The following is a 22,785-nucleotide window of genomic DNA, read 5'->3' on the forward strand; positions in this document are numbered from 1 at the left end:
ACATGATGTACGCTGGTGGGCGGAGCTGCGTACAGACTCGCACTCCTAGCCGTGTTTGAATAGGGCCCGGGAAAGATCGCTAGATTACTCAAAAACACATGAATGACAAATAAAAGTCCAGGTCTAGTCCTGGTCTAGTCCTGGTCTAGTCCTGGTCTAGTCCTGGTCTAGTTCTGGTCTAGTCCAGGTCTAGTCCTGGTCTAGTCCTGGTCTAGTCCTGGTCTAGTCCTGGTCTAGTCCAGGTCTAGTCCAGGTCTAGTCCTGGTCTAGTCCTGGTCTAGTCCTGGTCTAGTCCTGGTCTAGTCCTGGTCTAGTCCTGGTTTAGTCCTGGTCTAGTCCTGGTTTAGTCCTGGTCTAGTCCAGGTCTAGTCCAGGTCTAGTCCAGGTCTAGTCCTGGTCTAGTCCTGGTCTAGTCCTGGTTTAGTCCTGGTCTAGTCCAGGTCTAGTCCTGGTCTAGTCCAGGTCTAGTCCAGGTCTAGTCCTGGTCTAGTCCTGGTTTAGTCCTGGTCTAGTCCAGGTCTAGTCCAGGTCTAGTCCAGGTCTAGTCCAGGTCTAGTCCTGGTTTAGTCCTGGTCTAGTCCTGGTCTAGTCCTGGTCTAGTCCTGGTCTAGTCCTGGTCTAGTCCTGGTTTAGTTCTGGTCTAGTCCCAGTCCCAGATATAAAATGTTGATTCTGTTTTAAACAGAATCGTGTTCAGGTGAATCTTTAGGTCATTACTGGTTTTGTCCAGTTTTTGTCTGCAGCCTCTAGAATGAAACAGAGAGAGAAAGAGAGAAAGAGGAGAGGAGAGACAGAGAGAGAAAGAGGAGAGAGAAAATGAGAGAGGGGAGGAAGAGGAGAGGACAGAGAGAGTTAGAGAGGGGAGGGAGAGAGAAGAGAAAGAGAGGAGCGGGAGAGGACAGGACGTGAGAGAGAGGAGAGAAAGAGAAGGTAGAATAAAGAGTAACATAGGAGAGAGAGGGTGAGATAGAGGAAAAAAAAGAGGACAGAGAGTGAGGGAGACCGAAAAGACAGAGGTAGACAGAGAGAGAGAGAGAGAGAGGGAGAGAGAGAGAGAGGCTGGTTGTATCAGTCCCTGGCCTGGGCCTGGTCTGTTGTCTCATTGAGGACAGACACAGGACACTCACAGACTCAAACTGCAGAGCTGTGGCAGGTTACAGGTTAGAGCTTTATGTTTTGTCTGGAGTCGGTCGTATTTGTGAAGAGCACATTTCTTTATGGCAAAAATTAAAATCTTAAATAAAATAAAGAGTGAATGTGCTTGAATAAGTCGTAGTATCTTGTTTTAAACATATTTCCACTGTTTTAAAATAAGATTTACATTTGTACATGAATATTTTGGAATAGAAGTATATATGTCCTCATTTCAAGTGCAGGAGCATCTGTCTGCTCATTTCAAGTAGAAAATGTTTGACTTTTTCTTATTTTGAGTGGAAAAAAAAAACATTTTGTGCTTGTTCCATTGGCAAAACTTAGTTTGGTAAAAAAAACTGCACATCAGAATAACGGCTGGACGAAAAAACACTGATTTTATGTTTTGCAGCGTGGAGTTTGGTGGTGTTTTGGTTGTATTTGGTGTTTTGGTCATATTTGGTGGTGTTTTGGTTGTATTTGGTGGTATTTTGGTTGTATTTGGTTGTATTTGGTGGTGTTTTGGTTGTATTTGGTTGTATTTGGTGGTGTTTTTGTGGTGTTCTGGTTGTATTTAGTGGTGTTTTTGTGGTGTTCTTGTTGTATTTGGTGGTGTTTTGGTCGTATTTGGTGGTATTTTGGTTGTATTTGGTTGTATTTGGTGGTGTTTTGGTTGTATTTGGTGGTGTTTTGGTTGTATTTGGTGGTGTTTTGGTTGTATTTGGTGGTGTTTTGGTTGTATTTGGTGGTGTTTTTGTGGTGTTCTTGTTGTATTTGGTGGTGTTTTGGTTGTATTTGGTGGTGTTTTTGTGGTGTTTTGGTTGTATTTGGTGGTGTTTTTGTGGTGTTCTTGTTGTATTTGGTGGTGTTTTGGTTGTATTTGGTGGTGTTTTGGTTGTATTTGGTGGTGTTTTGGTTGTATTTGGTGGTGTTTTGGTTGTATTTGGTGGTGTTTTGGTTGTATTTGGTGGTGTTTTGGTTGTATTTGGTGGTGTTTTGGTTGTATTTGGTGGTGTTTTTGTGGTGTTCTTGTTGTATTTGGTGGTGTTCTGGTTGTATTTGGTGGTGTTTTTGTGGTGTTCTGGTTGTATTTGGTGGTGTTCTGGTTGTATTTGGTGGTGTTCTGGTTGTATTTAGTGGTGAGACTAGTTTACTTTCGGTCTGTAGTTGGGTCGTTCGGTGTTGGAGGTCAGAGTTCTTACCGGAGGGACGTGTGCGATCATCAGCTGCTCCTCTAAATCCTGAAGCTGCTTTTTTAACTCTGTGTTTTCTGTTTCCAACTCCTGGATCTGAAACAAAAATGACACTGAATGAGAAAAATGACAGAACTCATGTGTTTTAAGCAAAGTACCAGCCCTAACCACCAGAGGGCGCTGGAACTCAGTTATATTTAAAGTGCATTTGATAGTTTAATATATTTTCACTTGGTTTGGTGAGATCATACCATAGATTGTACATATAAATGGACATCGCTAACACGCTAGCCCGCATGGTTCAAACAGGAAGTGAGCATGAGCGCATTTCCGACGCCATCAACTCTGGCTCCAGTTCACTTTCTATTGAAAAACTCTCACCCGCAATGTTCCTATTAACCCGCTCTACGTGATCCTGGTATTCTTATTGCACTATACGTTTGTAATCACCCACTCTTTACCAAACCAGCGGCGCGGGGGGCGTTACCTCCAACAACCTCGTTCCAGATTGGCTCTTTGGTTGCTATGATACTCGCGAAAATCGGAATTTCAAACATGAAACTTGGCTCCAACTTCACGTCTATAACTGCTCCAGCCTCGGTGATGTTCATTTGAGTGGAGCGACGTCGCACTCACTCAGTCGACTTCTCACACGCGTACGTCTACGGCTAGTACCCGTGATAAATAAACAGGAAGTAGCGCTAAGTCGTAAAACTGAATCACTCTTCTTATGTCATCCGAAATGCAGAGACGGTTTAGCACATGGAAGACAGTTTTCTGACAGTTTAAACCTTCAGTTAACAAAATAAAGGTGTTTTTTCTTTTATTATTTGTCATTATTCTAAACATAACTTTTGTGTAATTGAAGCTTTGGGCTTTGTTTACATTATGGTTGCTAGGTAACAGTTACAGAATTAACTCTACGTATGTCGTACTAGCTCCACGTGTCCAACCAGGAAGTAAAATAATAAACTTTACCAAAAAAACGAGCCAAATCTACCACATTACACGAAGAGACGCTCGAACATGGCACAGAGGCTCAGAGAAGTGAAATAAACGCAGAAAAAGCGAACGATAAATCCGAAGTGGTTTTGTGTTTACGCTAGTTTAGCTTTAGCTTCAGCCTCATCTCACAGCTCCACGAACCTGGAATTTCTTTTTTCTCAGTCTTTTTGCTCGTCCTTGTAATTACGAGTATAATTCAGATGCAATTTAGATTTTATTTCTTTAAAAAAAAAAACCTGCGTTATGCTTGACTGACCCCGAAGACGCTAAAGTTGCTCAAAATTAACTTGACAAACGTTCATTCTCACTGTGAGCTGGGTCACCGCTCCACAGACCTGACCTGTAACTTAGCCTGGCGCTTGTTCCCATGGAGATAGATGCGTTTAAGACGGTGGAACATTCCAGGCAGGCTCTTAAAAAAAGCTACGTACTGTTTCTTTAAGTCCCCCTGTTGAGTATCTGTTTGTCTATTTCCAGATTGATCTCATTGATTTTCCAAACATTCTGCTGTTTTTTTCTGGAGTTTTTTTGTGGTGTAAATAATAAATGTTTCTGTTTTGTTTTATTTGAGTAAACTCTCCGTGAGAAGGAGCCCACCCTCGGCGCCGCGTTCGATCTTTTGAGTTGATTCATGCGTCAGGTTTAGACAGAAGTCCGATAACACGGGGCCAGTGCATCCATTACAATATTATAGAGTTATTTACAGCAGTGTCATCGCGTTATTCACTGAAAACACCAGGATCAATGAGACTTCTCTGTTTAGACCACTTCATCAGGGTCTGGGCGGGTCTCACTCCGCCGCTCTGGACAATCGATCTGTCACAGTGACGTTTCTGTAGTTAATATTCATAACTGTAAAATCAATGATCCGTGTTTAGTCCTGGTTTAGTCCTGGTTCAGTCCCGGGTTGGTCCTTTTGGCTCCTGTTTGACCTCGGTTTAGTTTTTGTTTGGTGCAACAGTTTAGATCTGGTTTAGTCCTCTATTCTTGGTTTAATCCTGGTTTAGTCTCAGTTTAGATCTTGTTTCGTCTTGTTTTAGTCCTGGTTTAGTCCTGGTTTAGTCCTGGTTCAGTCCCGGGTTGGTCCTTTTTGCTCCTGTTTGACCTTGGTTTAGTTTTTGTTTGGTTTAGATCTGGTTTAGTCCTCTATTCTTGGTTTAATCCTGGTTTAGTCTGTTTAGATCTTGTTCCCTCTTGCTTCAGTCCTGGTTTAGATCTGGGTTGGTCCTGGTTTGGTCCTGATTTAATCCTGGTTTAGTCTCAGTTTAGATCTTGTTTCATCTTGTTTTAGTCCTGGTTTAGTCCTGGTTCAGTCCCGGGTTGGTCCTTTTTGCTCCTGTTTGACCTCGGTTTAGTTTTTGTTTGGTGCAACAGTTTAGATCTGGTTTAGTCCTCTATTCTTGGTTTAATCCAGGTTTAGTCTCAGTTTAGGTCTTGTTTCCTCTTGTTTTAGTCCTGGTTTAGTCCTGGTTCAGTCCCGGGTTGGTCCTTTTTGCTCCTGTTTGACCTTGGTTTAGTTTTTGTTTGGTGCAATAGTTTAGATCTGGTTTAGTCCTCTATTCTTGGTTTAATGCTGGTTTAGTCTCAGTTTAGATCTTGTTTCCTCTTGTTTTAGTCCTGGTTTAGATCTGGGTTGGTCCTGGTTTGGTCCTGATTTAATCTCGGTTTAGTCCTGGGTTGGTTTCTTATCTTTTGTTCTTTAAAATCAGTTAATTACAAAACGTTCTTTTCTTTAACTTAATATAAGTTTCCAGTCCATGTTTTGTCCTGGTTTAGATCTGAGTTGGTCCAGATTTAATCTCAGTTTCATTTTGTTCGTTTAATCCTGGTTTAGTCTTGGTTTAATCCTGGTTCTTTCCTGGTTTAGTCTCAGTTTAGACCTGGATTTATCTTCCTTTAGTCCCAGTTTAGATCTGAGTTGGTCCTGGTTTAGTCCTTATTTAATCTCAGTTTAGTTCTGTTAGTTTAATCCTGGTTTAGTTTTGGTTTAATCCTGGTTTAGTCCTGGTTCAGTCTGTAGTTCTAGGTTTAAACTAAGACCTATTAAAAGACTAAACCAGGACCAAACCGTGCCAAGACTGTCTCAAGTCTATAAAGATGCATTCACGTTTGCACAGGCACCTGGGACTAAACTAGAACTAAACCTGGACCGGACCAGGACTTAACCAGGACGAGAACAGGACAGAGAAGATTTAATAAAACACTCACTCGTTTTTGTAATGTTCCGATCTGTTTTCTGGTCTCCACGTCTTTACCTCCCGATTCCAGAAACTTCTTATAAGCCAAATCAAAGGCCTGTCCGATGGTCAGAGTGATCTCCTCCGCCTACAACAAGAGAGAGATCAGGACTCGAACCCACAACCGCCTCACTCAGGGGAGACAGGGTAACCACTCTGCCACAGGGAGAACATGCACAGTCCACTCAGAGGGATGGGGAGTCGAACCCACAGCCTCCTCACTCAGGGGAGACGGGATAACCACACTGAGGACAGTCCTTACACATTTTTCGCTGTCGAACACGTAGCACAGGTGTTTGTTGGACTCAGAGTCTTTACAGATGAAGGTGAATATTCGTTTGTCTGTTTTGTCGTCTGCACAGAACGATATCCTGTGGAGCTGACAGTTGTGCTGAACCTCCTGCAACACACAACACATCAAATATACAACACATCAAATATACAACACATCAAATATACAACACGTTTAAGGAACAGTGTTGGGCAAAAGTAAAGTGAATATTCACCTCTGATTACTCCTGCTAAAAGTAATCTAATTACTGCTCTGATTTACTTTATTTAAAAAGTTATTTCATTACTGATTACTATTAGTTAATTTGAAAAAAAAAGCATCTTATAAAAAGCATGAATTCTCCACCCTGATGATTCTTTCTGCCATAGAAGCTCGTTTCACACAGAGGTCACAGTCCTCCACCTGTGTGTGTTGTTTTGGTTCATTCATGTGCGTCTGACACCAGGAGGCGACATTCTGAGCTCTAAAAGTTACTAGAACAAGTAACTGTAATCTAATTACTCCATTTTCAATTGTAACTCTTACATTACTCACTTTGTCACAGCCCAACACTATAAACACATTTTGTTTTACCAGCAGCAGCTTTTCTAACAGTGTCAGTGTAATCAATGAAACATCGTTAAGGACATTTGCCTTGTTTTCTTCATAAACTCGCAATACACAACTGCACCAGCAGAGAGCACACTACTGCCCACAAGCAGCTCCAGTAATAATAGATTGATCTCATAAACACAGAGCTAACCTGTGGTACTGCAGTATTTATGAGCTAATAATAAGTGTATGTTTGGACTCACAGTGAGCAGTGAGGCTCTGGAGTGAACAAAACACACTGGATTTAGCCTGAGAGGAAACCATCCATCTTTAACAGCTTTAAAAGAGTTTTAATCTCACCTAAACAGCGTCTTTGAGTGTCCAGGTTTCATTCAGTCGTGTGACTGTCCCTCTGCTCTGTGTGAACTCAAAGCATTATGGTCTATAATGACCCTCCAGTGACCAGAGAGGTCCAGTACTATTTACAGTGGTCACAAACAGACCGTGGTTTTGGGCTCAGTATTAGCAGTAGCAGTAGAAATAGCAGTAGTAGCAGTTGTATTTGCAGTAGTCCTACACAGACCTTGGTTTTGGGCTCGAGGATCTTGACTCCGTAGATTGAAATCTGTAGTTCCACTTTGGGAATCTTCTGCCCCTCAGACTTCTTTATGTGTCTCTGGAACTATAAAAAAAACACAAATGTTATTCACTATGGAGCGAACTGCACGGAGGATCAACTGTACAAGTGATTCAGTGGGACAGGAGGACACTGAGGACGCTGAGGACGCTGAGGACGCTGAGGACGCTGAGGACACATGGACCCCGCTGTACGTCGAAATTCGGACACCACATTTTTGAGAAAGTGTGTTGCCCAATAACTCAGAGGTTGGTAGTTCAAAAACAGCAGTCGGATGAGTTCATTAACCCACTCCCTGTCGCACGCGCACACGACCGGATCGTTATCTGATTTCTAGAGTTCAGATTATTCACATCTGATATGAGTAATCTGATTTCTTTGAGGTTTGTTGTTTTGACAAGGAAAATTATGTAAAAACGGATGGAAAGGACAAAAAAAAGAACATTTTAAAGCTGAAAAGAGTTGTTTTAAATTCACTGTTCTTTCCAAACTGAGACTGAATCGTGGCTAGCAGGCGTAGCGGCTAATCTGCAATCCCGCGACCATATTTGGAAATCGAAGCTTAAAACCAAAGAGCCAATCAGGGGCGAGGCTGTTGACGGTACACGCCCCTTCACGCCCACGTCGCTGGTTTGACCGCGGGCGAGCGCTTAGCAACAAGGCTGCCAATCAACCTGTTGCTAACGCTAGTGTTCACGACATGACGAGTTTGACGGCAGCAGTTACAGCGACAGGGTTGACAGTTATTCAATAGAAAGTGAACAGGAGCCAGAGTCGATGGAGCTGAAACGCGCCCATGATCTCTTCCCATTCTGTAAAACGGCGGTTAGCTCGTTAGCTTTGTCCGTTTATACATAGTCCGTGCTTTCGAATACAACAATTACTCACCGACGCGTCTTTTTCAGATGTAAACGCACGCGCCAAAATCAGATCTCATTATTCGTTATCTGATTATAGTTATCTGATTTCGTCTGGCCGTGTAAGTATATCCCGGTGCGACGCTAGCAGCTAATGTTTTATCCCCATTAAACTGCCAACATCAGTCAAATGTGATATTATCGATCGGTGATATCGATCATAACTCCGCAGATCTCTCAGGTCTGGGGTTGTGTGTGTGAATGTAAATGAGATTAAAACTCAGATGCAGATTTACTGTAAACGTCGCGAAGCAGCTGCTCTCACTCCGTTCCGGTCAATAACTAATCTACTCTTAAAGAGACGGGCGCGCTCTTAAAGGGGCGGGGGCGCTCTTAAAGGGGCGGACACAGTTTTAAAGGGTTTATTTGCAGTAATTAAGTTTTGGTCCAGGTCCAGGCAACAGAAAGAGAATTTTTTTTTTTGTCATGCAGATACGAAAATACTCCAAAAAAAAACAACAAAAAAAGTAAAAAAAAGAAAATCCAGCTAAACTAATATTGTTGTTTTAAACAGTAAAAACACACACAGCACATGCAAAGAGAATCTAAATATCTAAATCTAAATATTTGACCATCATTACGTTAATCTGCCTCTGTTGTCCCTCGAAGGCGACGAATGAGAGCGCGGGAGTAGCGGGGATATTCACTCATTTATTCGATGCGTAAAAGAAAAAAATACGGATGGATGTGTAAAATAGAAGTAGTTGTGTGAAAAAATCCAGTAAATCGTGATAATTCGTTTAACGTGATTTTTATTTTTAAGTCTGGGTGAGCTGCACTGGCCCATAGCGCGCTCAGTCCTTAAAGGGTTAATCAGCCGCCAATTGTGCGAGTTCTCTCACTTAAAAAGACGAGAGAGGCCTGTGATTTTCATCGTAGGTTCGCTTCAACTATGAGAGACGGAACGAGGGGAAAGAATCCAGGAAATCACGTTGTATTCACCTAAAAACAAGTACGATTTGTGTCTCTCAGATCTGTAACTTCTTCTTTAAGCGGCTCCTCTGTCCTCCACTCGTTGTCTGTATCAATGGCGTCTGTTTGAACTCGTTATCAGCGTAAAAGACACATGTCCACAACCTCGAGACTCCAAACTCCACCATGGACAAGACCAAAGAGCAAAGGAACCGCAAACCAAACTGTAGACCTGCACCAAAACATACAAAAGCACCAATAATCTCCCTCCATCTGGGGCTCCACGCAAGATCTCACCCCGTGGCGTCAAAACGATCACAAGAACGGCGAGAAAAAAACCCCAGAACCACACGGGGCGACTTAGTGAACGACCTGCAGAGAGCGGGGACCAAAGTAACAAAGGGACCATCAGTAACACACGACGACGCCAGGGACTCAAACCCTGCAGTGTCCGACGTGTCCCCCCTGATTAAGACGGGACATGTCCAGGCCCGTCTGAAGTTTATAGGCTGATATTTCGTTTTGGTTCATCTGCACACAAAGCTTTATTTTAACGGTTTAATACAGGCAGACCCAAAGTCCGGCCCGGGGGACAATTGCGGCCCGTGTACAGATTTCCACTGGCCCGCAGCCTCTGGAATAAAAATAATTCTGTGTGGCCCGTTGCCCTGTTGACCAACGTAAAATACACATTTACAAGCGATATTATATTTGCTCCGAGGATGGCAGCAGGTCCGGGCCGTGCTCTGAGGTCGCGCTCTCGCCGACTTTTAACGGCAATTAGATAAAGACGACAGGTTTAAAGAAATTCAAACATTTGCTAAGAAAATGCTGAGTTTGTTTAGTTCTCGGTTATGAACTTTAACAAGAACCGAGCGAGGACAAGACTGACCACCATCTTTGAGCCGGACCGGGCCCATTTACTACAGTCCAGATCTCAGTTTCAGTCCAGTCTCAGTTTGTTCGGTGAATAAATTTGAAAATCTCAGTGAATTAATTTTATTGTGATAATCAAAACCACAGATTAAATGTTTCACTTTTTCATATTTATAATCTGTGTATAATTCATTTTGTTTTTGAAAAGTGAAATCCAGCTGCAATAAAAAGTTTAAAAAAATAATTAAACAGTTCATGTGGCTTTAATATTAATGGTTCAAAGAAAGATCAGGGTGAATGTTCGGCCCCCGCAGCTTTTCACCTCAACAAATCTGTCCCTCTGTGCAAAAAGTTTGGACGTTTGGTTTAGATAAATTCAATTTTCAATTCAATTCAATTCAATTCATTTATTTTTGTAACGCCCAAAATCACAACAACAGTTGTCTCGAAGGGCGTTCATGTTTTGGTTGATGGGGGAAACCGGAGTACCCGGAGGAAACCCATCCAGACACGGGGAGAAACATGAAAAACTCCACACAGAAAGGCCTGGTGACCCGGGGATCGAACCAACCTTCTTGCTGTGAGACATGAGTGATGGCACTCAGTCACCGTGCCGCCAAGACACAAAAAACAAAACAACAGGAAGAATCAGACACAACAAGAAAAATCAGACACAACAGGAAAAATCAGACACAACAGGAAAAATCAGACAACATAAGAAATCGGCCAGGAGACCAGACGAGGAGGAGGAGAGCCGGGCGAGGAGGAGGAGAGCCAGGCAAGGAGGAGGTCCAACTGTCATCGGGGCATCTGAAAGAGATACACTCCACAGGGGGAGTGGGACAGGGGACAACATGTGAATAGCATTGCTGATGAGAAAATAGGGCAAAGTAGAGGATAGTGCTCAGGTTGCCATACTTCCCCCAGCTAGTTACTCCTACTGCAGCTTATCTTATCCCGGGTTTTAATAACCCTAACTCCCTCACTAAGTAACCTGGTCATACGCTATACCGAAGAGGAAGGTTTTAAGCCTGGTCTTAAATACAGAGACTGTGGGGGCCTGTTTAACATCAGCAGGGATGACCCACATATTCACACACCGGCGTACGCAGACACGGGGAGCGAGGCGGGTTAAGTGTCTTCTCCAAGGACACAACAACAACAGCGTTCACCTGTGGGACCTGGAATCGCACCGTCAGCCTGTGGGTCAGTGCATCTGTCGAGAGCGGGATTTGAACCCCAAACCCTTCGGATCAGGGCTTGGCTAAAAGAGCACGTCTAATGGGCTTTATCTGTGCCAGGAATAAACCGTCCGATGGGTCTCTCCTGAACTAATTGTCTTTTGTGTCAGTGTTTTAGAGAGTTTGTTTTCTCTGCGTCTTCTCTGCCGTTTGCGTCGAATCTGTGTGGCGTCCTCGCTTCCTCCATTTTGTGACGTCGTTCCGCCCTTTGAGTCGTTGCTTCTTCCATCCGTGATAACGTGAGATCGAGCGAGCGTTTGTTCAGTACAGCTTCCAATTTGTTTTTAAACGTCTGGGTTGTATTAATGCGGAGGCCCCTGGGGGTTTGTCTTCTCTTTAGTGGCGGGATGATATAACGACATGTAATTCCAGTTTTTTTGTCTCTCTGCGTTCGCTTTTTCAGGTCGTTGATTGAAAACTCATTCTGCGTTGCTGCTTGCTAATACTAAGACACTTGAACGATAATATTTTTGTCTTTTTTATCCAGGGTTTTATTGATTAAAGACTGAACGATCTGGGTTTTTTTCATGGCTGACGCTGATACCGTTTGTTTAGAATCCAAAGCAACTGATGGCCGATAAACTTTGCCGATACTTTTTGGCCCCATTTTTGATTATTTTCCTAGAATTATGTCATGTAAGTTTACTACAACCTGACGTAAAAAAAACAACAACCTCAAAATAACAAAAAAGTAAAAAATAAACAAAAAAAAGCCCTCAAAATAACAAAAACAAAAGTTAAAAATAAACTCAAAATAAAAAAGAACTCAAAATGACAAAAAAAGAAAAAAGAAAAAAAAAACCTCAAAATAACAAAAACTAAATAAAAAATTACTCACAATAACTAAAAAAGTAAAAAAATAAACTAAACTTACTTTTTGGCCACAGTTTAGATTATTTTCCTAGAATTATGTCATGTAAGTTTATTACAACCTGACCCACAGCCCTTTATTTTAGCTGCGTATCACATTTCGTGCAGCTCTTTCTTCATATTAAACCAGGGGCGTCCAAACTTTTTGCACAGAGGGACAGATTTGTTGAGGTGAAAAGCTGCGGGGCCCGAACATTCACCCTGATCATTTTTGAACCATTAATATTAAATGCACATCAACTATTTAATTTTTTTTTTTTTACTTTTTATTGCAGCTGGATTTCACCTTTCAAAAACAAAATGAATTATACACAGATTATAAATATGAAAAACTTAACATTTAATCTGTGGTTTTGATTATCACAATAAAATTAATTCACTGAGATTTTCAAATTTATTCACCGAACAAACTGAGACTGGACTGAAACTGAGATCTGGACTGTAGTAAATCGGCCCGGTTCGGCTCAAAGACGGTGGTTTGGACGCACAAAACGTCACACAGGTGAGTCAGTCTTGTCCTCGCTCGGTTCTTGTTAAAGTTCATAACCGAGAACTAAACAAACTCAGCATTTTCTTAGCAAATGTTTGAATTTCTTTAAACCTGTCATCTTTATCTAATTGCCGTTAAAAGTCGGCGAGATCGCGACCTCGGAGCACGGCCCGGACCTGCTGCAACGGGCCACACAGAATTATTTTTATTCCAGAGGCTGCGGGCCAGTGGAAATCTGTACACGGGCCGCAATTGTCCCCCGGGCCGGACTTTGGGTGTGCCTGATCTAAATTGACTCGAATGCTTTGAAGGTGGAAAAGCGTTTTATAAAAATGTGACCGTGACCAAAAGTCAAACACGCACAGTTCTGGACCTGAGCACCAACTTTACAACAAGAGAAAGACGAGGAAGGTTTGCTGGAGGAGGAAGGTTCCAGGGTCTACCAGCTTCGCCCAAGACGGTAATAAACATTTCCACTGCCTCTTCTCTTCAGGTGCCCTCAAAGTCCTCTCTAGATGTTTGTCTTTCATCTCTACACTTTTATGCAAACGCCTTCGACACAAAAATGGACCTTTATCGGTTTCTACGTGGCTTGTACCTAAAAGAACGGTACGAGACTCGCTCTTCACCAACAGGCAGCCTCAAAATATATTGTTCCAGCTTTCACGTATTGAACGATAAATCGATATAGTGATTATTGTGACAGTTCTACCTTCAGACCTCCATCTGAAATCTTCCCTTAAAATAGTAATACACCTTTAAACGCCTTCATAAAAAAGTGAATGATGACGTAGACGAACTTTTTCAACCCAACAGAAGAACGTATCCTCCTTTTTCAACCTCGAGTGGTTGAAAAACGAGGAGTTGGAGGAGTTGGACTCACACCTCATCGTGGCCAAAGCGGTGGAGCAGCTCGAGAAGGAGAAGAAAGAACTTCAAGAGCGACTCAAGAATCGAGAAAAGAAGATGGACGACTTTGAGAGAGCCAAACGCCTTGAGGAGATCCCCCTGATCAAAAAGGCGTACGAGGAGCAGATGGGGACTACAAGAGGAGGAGAAGATCAGTGACATGAAGGTGGAGTAAGAGAAGGCCCTGGAGCACAAGAAGCGCAAGTCCAGGATGATCAAGGGCAAGGAGGACTTTTTCGTCATTGGCCAGAGGAGGCGCCACTGTGATATGGGGCAAAATGGGTAATTTTAAGTTCATTTTTTATTAATTTATTTTATTTTTATTTTTTTATTTTTTGTTCATTGTGTCCTCTCTCTCTGTCTCTGCTGCTTCAGACTCATTTTGCTCTTAAATGTTCGTATTAACCCTCTACATGATCCTGGGGTTTTTATTTTGAGTTTATTTTTTTTCAAATTTTTTCGATTTTTATTTGTTATTTTGAGGGGTTTTTTTTTGTTTATTTTTTACTTTTGTATTTTGAGTTTTTTTTGTTTATTTTATAATTTTTTGTTATTTTTATTTATTTTTTTTACTTTTTTTTGTTATTGTGAGTAATTTTTTATTCAGTTTTTGTTATTTTGAGATTTTTTTCTTTTTTTAGTCATTTTGAGTTTTTTATTTTGAGTTTATTTTTAAATTTTGTTTTTGTTATTTTGAGGGTTTTTTTGTTTATTTATTTTTTACTTTTTTGTTATTTTGAGTTTTTTTTTTTTTTTTTTTTTTTTTTTTTACTTATTTTACTTATTTTGAGTAATTGTTACTTTTTTTTTTTTGTTATTTTGAGTTCTTTTTTTATTTATTTACTTAACTTCCAGGTCTCAAACCCAAACCCTTCTTCCTTAAACCTCCAGGTACTTTTCCGTACACGACTCACATAATCGCTGCGTCAATATCCACAAAACAAATTCTGTCAAAGGCTCGACCGGTTCCGGGACCTTCAAACGCCAAAAATCTGCCAACTGGAACACCACCCGAGTTATTTATAAACAGACCTGTCCATGTGTCTCAAGGACGAAAACCAGAGGACAAACTTTAAAACCTCAAACCCAGACTTGTCCCGTGACCCAGCAGTTTGCACGAGCAGGTCATTCAAACGTTAACGACCGAAACGCGAGGAACGGCGACTGCGTGAGGAAGTTCTGCATCCCGTTCTTTAAAAACCAAACCATATCCGGGGCTCAATGATGATTTTACCTAAAACGGCCCAAACTGTAAAGATCTGATATTTAGTTTTTAGCTCGGAGTCGACACCTTTTGTTGCCGTTGTCGTAAAAGTTTGTGTGTTCTTGTTAACTGCTTTTGCGAGACACTTGGCTGCTTCGCCGACAAGTTAATCTAAAGCCTCGATTGGTCAGTCAAAGGTCAGTTTTGGAGTGACTTGAGACTGCTGTCGTTTTGCTCTTCCACCTCCTGATCTTTCACCGCCAATGTTAGTTTAACATCATTTCAATTAATTCCAAAACTAGTTTGTAACTTCAATCAATCAATCAATCAAACTGTATTTGTTTAGCACTTTACAACAGCAAAAACTGGACCAAAGTGCTTTTCAAGTGCATTAAAATGTAAAATGTACAATGTAAAATATAAAAACAACAACAAAAATGCTATATACAAAACAACAAACAATAAAAACAGTCATGAGCTGAAGGCAAATGTGAACAAACGAGTCTTTAGCTTTGAACAGAGACAAAGGAGTGACTGAGCCTAACTCTAGGGGCAAACAGTTCCAAAGTCTGGGACCAGCCACAGAAAATGAACGGTCACCCCACTGTTTCCTTTTGGTTCTGGGGACGTCCAGCAGGTGTCGACTGGCCGACCGCAGAGCTCTGTTGGACATATGAGCCGTCAACAGCTCGGAAAGATATAAAGGTGCAAGACCACGCAGAGCTTTAAAAACAAACATTAAAAGTTAAGAACTTAAGGCGAAGGCGGTTACGTCCTTAGACCTTAAGTTCTTTTCATTGTTCGTATTTGCTCATTATTTTCCACGTGTTTGCCTGAATCTGTCCCTTTGCCTCGTGAAATCCTGGTTGCGTGAGATCTTGCCTGTGATTGGACGACTGTTTCCCGGCCTGGCCAATCCTGCGTCTCACCTGCAGCCGCCTCCCTCCATTTGAGACGATTCAGCTCACCTGTTCTTGGCTGCAGGTCTGTTTGTGTCCGGTCTGACATTATGGAATGTGTCTCTTTTGTTACGTCACTTTAGAAAGTCTTCAAAACGCTCCCTCAGATCTTCAGGTGGCTCCCTCAGATCTTCAGGTGGCTCCCTCAGATCTTCAGGTGGCTCCCTCAGATCTTCAGGCGGCTCCCTCAGATCTTCAGGTGTCTCCCTCAGATCTTCAGGTGTCTCCCTCAGATCTTCAGGTGTCTCCCTCAGATCTTCAAACCGCTCCCTCAGATCTTCAAACCGCTCCCTCAGATCTTCAAACCGCTCCCTCAGATCTTCAGGTGGCTCCTTCAAATCTTCAGGTGGCTCCTTCAAATCTTCAGGTGGCTCCTTCGGGTTCTCGAGGCACCGTTCTGTTCAGCTGCGCCACGACTCTGGACCTGCCTCCGTGTCCAGCTGAGAGCCACACAGAGAACTTTTTATTTAGAACGACTTTGTTTTGAGACACTCGACTGTCACCACTGACTCTGCGTTTGTCGTGTTATTGTAAAATCAGTTTCTTATTTAAACTTTACCTTTGTTTTTTTTCGTTTAAACCTTGCACGTCACCTTTTATTTAAATACTTTAGACCCCATTTTTCAGAATCAGAATCAGACGACTTTTATTGCCAAACTAGGAACTTTCTTCGGTGATAAAGTGCAACATAAAACGCTGAATAAATACAAACGAGGGCGTGCATAAAGTTAAAAAACATGAGCTTAAAAATAAAATAGTCTTAGAGCTAGAAATATTCAGCAACAACAGAACAACAGCGCAAAAAATGACTTATTTATTAACGTGACCGGTGTTATAAAGTGTCCGGTTTAGCGCAGATAAAAACAAACAACACATGCACCGAATCACCATGGCGACCGTACGTGCCGCCATCTTGGGCTTTACCATTTACCATCCTGTTTTTTTTTACTTCCCTGACACAAAACGAGTTGAGTCTTAACATTTACGGCCTACGGTAGATCCTCGTCTTCAGAAAATAAACAAACAAAATAATTTCGGCGTGTTTTTATTTATTTTAATTTTATTTTTTTAACAGCAGAACGCTACAATGTTCATAAACCACGGCGTTCTCCTCTCAAATGACGCTCATCGAGGCTAAACGAGGATATAATGGCGAGTTTTGGAGCCGAGTTGCGTATTTGGAATTCCAACCGCGAGTGTCCTAGCAACCAACGAGCCAATCAGGAGCGAGGATGTTGAAACCGTGTTCTAATGTTGTTTCGTCATCGCAAACAGACGCGGAGTTGTGTGTTTTTTGTTTTTGTTTCAATCACACGTTGAAAACACAAACTGCATATTTAGGCTGTGCTGTTCCCTCAAACTGAAAGAAAACGCTCCGTTCCACCTCGTGATGTCATCATGTGGCGATACAGGAAGTAGGAAGTGCTCCGCTGTGTTTTTAAACTCCACACACCTTCATTTATGGCGTCATTTTGGATCATTTTAGCGTCTGGACTCGCCGATTTCTACTGAACTGAAGAGAAAAAGAGGAGGAGTTAACTTGAAAACTACCACTTGATGACATCACGAGGTGGAACGGAGCGTTTTGGGGTTTGGAGATGTGACAGACTGATAATAAAAACACGTGTGAATGGAACAAAACACAACTCCAGGTCTGTTTTTTGCTGAAGTAGCGACTTTACGACACGACTTAAAGCTTCACGAGTCAGTTTTGTGCGACACAGGACCTTTAAAGCGCTCGCATAAAGATGGATTGCGTAATATTTCCACAGTCGTTGCCGTTGTTATGGCAGCAGTTATGAGGCCGTGATGAGGTCCCATTCATCACCGCCTCGTCTCTGGCCTCACGAGCCAAATATCATGTGATCATCTCTGAAATCCGCTGAGTCCAACAGTCGAGTCTGAGCCAAAAACATCGGTCCAAGTCCAGAGAGTTTGACTTTTAAATCCACGTTAAACACATTTAGAGAAAAACTAACGCCCTCTCCTCCTCGCACTCATCCCTCGTTCTCTCGCTTTTACACTCTCAAATCACCCGTTCTCCTCTCTCTCTCTCGCCGCTCTTTTTCACCTTTAGCTCCCTCCTTTTCTCCTCTCTTCCTCTTTGTTTTTTCTTTCCTCCCCCCCTTCTTTTGTCTTCCCTTTTCCTTCATTTCTCTCTCCCTTCTCTCTCCTCCTCTTCTTTCTTCTTTTGTCTTCCCTTTCCCCTAATTCCTCTCTCTCTTCCTTCTCTCTCTTCCTCCTATTTCTTTTTTCTTCCCTTTCTACTCATTTCTCTCTCTCTCCCCCCTTCCCCCTCCTTTTTTTCTTCACTCGCTCCTCTTTTCTCTATCTCCCTTCTCTCTCTTCCTCCTCTTTCTTTTTTCTTCCCTTTCCCCTAATTCCTCTCTCTCCCTTCTCTCTCCTCCTCCTCTTTCTTCTTTTGTCTTCCCTTTCCCCTAATTCCTCTCTCTCCCTTCTCTCTTCTCCTCTTTCTTCTTTTGTCTTCCCTTTCCCCTAATTCCTCTCTCTCTTCCTTCTCTCTCTTCCTCCTATTTCTTTTTTCTACCCTCTCTACTCATTTCTCTCTCTCTCCCCCCTTCCTTTTGTCTTCCCTCTCCCCTCATGTCTTTCTTTCTCCCCTCTTCTCTTTCTTGTCCGTCTACTTTGTCTCTCTCCCTCCCTGTCTCTCTTTCCCCTCATCTCTCTCCTGTCTCTTTCTCTTCTCTGTTTCTCCCCCTTCTCCCTCTGTGTCTCTCTTTCACTCTCTTTCTCTTCTCTGTTTCTCCCCCTTCTCCCTCTGTGTCTCTCTTTCACTCTCTTTCTCTTCTCTCTGTTTCTCCCCCTTCTCCCTGTGTCTCTCTTTCACTCTCTTTCTCTTCTCTGTTTCTCCCTCCTCTCTCCCTGTGTCTCTCTCCCTCTCTCTTTCTCTTCTCTCCTTTCTCCCCCTTCTCCCTCTGTGTCTCTCTCCCTCTCTCTTTCTCTTCTCTCCTTTCTCCCCCTTCTCCCTCTGTGTCTCTCTCACTCTCTTTCTCTTCTCTCGGTTTCTCCCCCCTCTCTCCCTGTGTCTTTCTCCCTCTCTCTTTCTCTTCTCTCCTTTCTCCCCCTTCTCCCTCTGTGTCTCTCTCCCTCTCTCTTTCTCTTCTCTCCTTTCTCCCCCTTCTCCCTCTGTGTCTCTCTCACTCTCTTTCTCTTCTCTCGGTTTCTCCCCCCTCTCTCCCTGTGTCTTTCTCCCTCTCTCTTTCTCTTCTCTCCTTTCTCCCCCTTCTCCCTCTGTGTCTCTCTCCCTCTCTCTTTCTCTTCTCTCCTTTCTCCCCCTTCTCCCTCTGTGTCTCTCTCACTCTCTTTCTCTTCTCTCGGTTTCTCCCCCCTCTCTCCCTGTGTCTTTCTCCCTCTCTCTTTCTCTTCTCTCCTTTCTCCCCCTTCTCCCTCTGTGTCTCTCTCCCTCTCTCTTTCTCTTCTCTCCTTTCTCCCTGCCTCTTGCATTTCTCTTTCTCCCGTCCCTGCCTCCCCTCCCTGCCTGTCTTCTCTTCTCTCTGTACCCCTCTTTTTCTCTCCTCCCTCCCTCTCTCCCTCTTTCTCCTCCCTCTCTCGTCTTTGCGCTCCGTTAAATCCTGGGAAAGTGTTGGACTTTAGCTGTTGGCCTCTGGCTCCAGTCTGTGGTGCCAAACATGAGGCCAACTCAGGGGCAGAGAACGACAGAAGGAAAGACAGACAGAAAGACACAAAGAAAAACAGAAAGGGAGGGAGTGAAAGAGAGCAAGACAGAGAGGGACAGAGGTTTTACTTTCACTCACCTCTATCGCGTCAAAACATTCTTTCATGACATTTCATTCACACCAAGGGATATTTAAAAGAAGAAAAAAAGAAAAAAAACATAAACTGAGAGAGGGAGGGAGGGAGAGGATGAGAGAGAGTGTGAGAGAGAGAAGGTGAGGGAGAGAGATAAGGAGAGAGGGAGAGGGGGGAGGAAGGAGAAATAGAGAGAGAGAAGAGCAGGGAGAGAGAGGGAGAAAGTGGGAAATGGAGAGAGAGAGAGAGAGAAGGAGAGGGAGAGCAATACAAAGAAAGGGAGGGGAAGAAAGAGAGAGAGGTGGGAAGAAGGTGAAATGCAGAGAGAGAAGAGCAGGGAGATAGTGGGAGAAAGTGGGAAATGATGAGAGAGAGAGGGAGAGGAGAGAAAGAGGGAGGGGGGAAGAAGGAGAATAGAGAGAGAGAAGAGTAGGTGGATAGAGAGAGAAAGTGGGAAGCAAAGAGAGAGTGAGAGAAGGAGAGAGGGAGGGGAGAGATGGAGAAATAGAGAGAGAAAGAGGGAAGTTCTTTCAGTTCTTTCTTCTTTTGTTCTTCAGTCTCATATAAATCCACTGGTCCAAACACTTTCAGTCTCTCCTGTTTAAACTGTGTGTGGGAGCCGTCTATTTCCTGGATCATCTGTTATATTAAAATGAGCTGGGATCAGTCTATGCTCTGGAAACAAAGACAGAGGAATAACTCTCCTCAGCTCGTTCAGTCGGGATTTACTTTAACGTCTATTTCCTGAATAGAGTTAGAAAAATGTTGAGCTGCATCTTTAAGACACAGACGAATATAAACCATGGACCACGATGAACACATAGAACACACATATAACACACACAGAACACACATAGAACACACATGTAACACACATATAACACACATGGGAATAGAAAACAAAGTACCATATTTTCTGGACTATCTGTCGCACTTTTTTTCATCGTTTGTCCGCGGGTGTGACTTATACTCAGGTGTGATTTATATGTGAAATATGTTTGTTTTGTTTTTTTTCATTGTTATGCATTTTTTGGCTGATGCGACTTATACTCCGGTGCGACGAATTATACTTCAGTACGACTTATACTTCAGTACGACTTATACTTCAGTACGACTTATACTCCAGTGCAACAACTTATACTCCAGTGTGACTTATACTCCAGAGCGACGACTTATACTTCAGTACGACTTATACTTCAGTACGACTTATACTACAGTGCGACTTTTACTCCAGTGTGACTTATATTTTAGTGTGACGACTTATACTCCGTTGCGGCAACTTATACTGCGGTGCAACTTATACTCCCGGAAAACAACTTATACTTTGGTGCGACGACTTATACTCCGATGTGACTTATACTCCGGAAAATATGGTACTATCATTTAATGTTGAAAATCACATTCTATTGTCTAAAGAAATAGAGTTTTTTTAACATTATGGTATCGGAAAAGGTATTGAGTATCGAGTCTATTCCTCAGTATCAAAATCGAGTTTAAATATTAATATCGTACCAACACTAGTTTCTACTTTACCATTTTAGATGAAGAGTCACCAGTATGAGCTCGTTTAGTGAACAGCGCGGCGTTCGTGCACTAATTGGCTTGACCTTTAACCTTTGCTAGCGCTGCCTTCTTCTTCTAACATAAAAACTCCACCAAAAAACAACCATTTAAATCATGAAAATGTGTTGCTAAAAAAAAGACTCTAAAACTTGTGTGTGTTGGGTCACCATGGAAACCGCTGAACATTTTGCCATAAACATACATGCAGCAACAAGGACGCAGAGTCTGGGTGAAGCTGGGCCGTATCAGGCATTCCACAAAAAAAAAAAAAAAAGCTTTGTTAAAATTTTCTTAAACGTCATCGCCGTTTTCAAAATACAGGAGGAAATACGCCATTTTTTTGCGGATTTTACAGATACACGTCGTTATTCGTTGAACCTTTTGTGACGGGAGTACGCGGCGAGAGTGACCGATTTGGCGGAACCTTCCACACACGACCCGGTAACTGTCCTGCGGGCCACAAAATATCGTCTGGCGGGCCGCAACTGGCTCCCGGGCCGCGCGTTTGAGACTCCTGGCGTAGCGTGTTTTTTTCTCACCTTCAGCTTCCTGACGGCGTCCTTCACCACCTCCGTGCCCTTGGGAGCCTCCACTTCTGTGTTTCCGAGGAACTAAAGACAAAAAAAACAGAAACAGTGACATCATTAGCAAAAAATGATGAATTACACCGAGTTTTTAGTAAATTAATTTGGCTAAAAAACTCGATTCTCAAACAGATGGGCTTATAGTTGAGCAGAATCTGCGCCGAAAATGGGTTTAATTAGTCAGTAACGTATTGTATTCCCCGACAAAACAGGAGGCCCCCGATGACACGAGCGACTTTTGTTCAGTAACTCTCAACTATTTCTGAAAAATTAAATGCCAAAAAAATGAAAATCTGGTCTCGGTTGCAATAAATTCCCATCTTCAAATTTAAATCTGAAACTAAAAATTACGACAAAACATTTATTCACCCCCAAAAACAAACGTGTAGCATGTTTTCGAGTTCCCCCGTCCTGTTGCTCTCTGTGCTAACTCACTCCCCTTCAGAGCTCCACCACAACACGATCAACACTAATGAAACTACTGCACATCACGCCAGGTTTGTGAAGTCGTAGCGTGTTGTTTTGGGTCATGTTTTTGTATATTTATGGAGGATTGTCGCGTGGGGTGAGATCGCTAGATTACCCAAACGTGCGCGGATGACGTCTAAAACCTCGTCGGACGTGTTTTTGTTGAGAGTACGACGTTATAACACGGCGGAAAGCTGCAAAAAGTCGATCTGAGAATATTAATTTTCGCTTCCTCCATCTTAAATCGTACAGAACGTTGTGATGTCATCAGCAGAACACAGCGGAACATTAACAGATAAAGCAACGACATCGCCGGCGTAAAAATGGCTGCCATGTTGTTTTACTTCTATTAAAACGAACATGAAAACTTCACCATTTCCTCTGTCCTGCGTTTGCTGAGTCAGTTTAAAAAAGATTCTGCGTCTAAGCGTTTGTGGCGCTTCAGAAGAGCAGAAATAACCAACTCCGCTCTCGTGTTTAATACAGAGACTCGCATCTGAAATAAAAACATTCTCCACGGTCATAAATCAAACGCACCCTCCCACCTCTCAGCGCTCCGCTCGCTCCCACAGGGGGCGCCGTGGAGCCGGTGTTTCTCCCGTGTTTTTGTCCTCACAGCAGCAGATTTTCACTGTAAACATTTATGGACTTAGACAGAAGAGCTTCAGCTGAAACGAGGACGTTCAAGAAGAAAGAAGGAACCAATCAAAAGAAACCAACATGTAGGACACGATAAAGACTATATCGACCAGAACTAACCCAGGACTAAACAGGGACTAAACCAGGACTAAACCAGGACTAAACCAGGACTAAACCAGGATTAAACCAGGACTAAACCAGGACTAAACTAGGACTAAACCAGGATTAAACCAGGACTAAACTAGGACTAAACTAGGACTAAACAAGGACTAAACAAGGACTAAACCAGGACTAAACTAGGACTAAACCAGGACTAAACCAGGACTAAACTAGGACTAACCCAGGACTAACCCAGG

The 22,785-nt window shown here is 42.7% G+C and overlaps 1 protein-coding gene across 1 annotated transcript in view; it reads right to left on the reverse strand.

Moving 5' to 3' along the window:
• Window positions 1–22,785, reverse strand: part of gulp1a (GULP PTB domain containing engulfment adaptor 1a) — a 65,292-nt gene that overhangs the window by 8,391 nt on the left and 34,116 nt on the right. The window contains exons 4-8 of the mRNA XM_033986863.2: window positions 21,278–21,349; window positions 6,973–7,071; window positions 5,829–5,966; window positions 5,538–5,654; window positions 2,334–2,420 (exon numbers count right to left, since the gene is read on the reverse strand). Of these exons, the coding sequence (XP_033842754.1) occupies window positions 2,334–2,420; window positions 5,538–5,654; window positions 5,829–5,966; window positions 6,973–7,071; window positions 21,278–21,349 (513 nt within the window). The remainder of the gene's footprint in view (window positions 1–2,333; window positions 2,421–5,537; window positions 5,655–5,828; window positions 5,967–6,972; window positions 7,072–21,277; window positions 21,350–22,785) is intronic.

Source organism: Periophthalmus magnuspinnatus, chromosome 21 (genome assembly GCF_009829125.3).
Source record: "Periophthalmus magnuspinnatus isolate fPerMag1 chromosome 21, fPerMag1.2.pri, whole genome shotgun sequence".
Taxonomy (NCBI): Eukaryota; Metazoa; Chordata; class Actinopteri; order Gobiiformes; family Gobiidae; genus Periophthalmus; species Periophthalmus magnuspinnatus.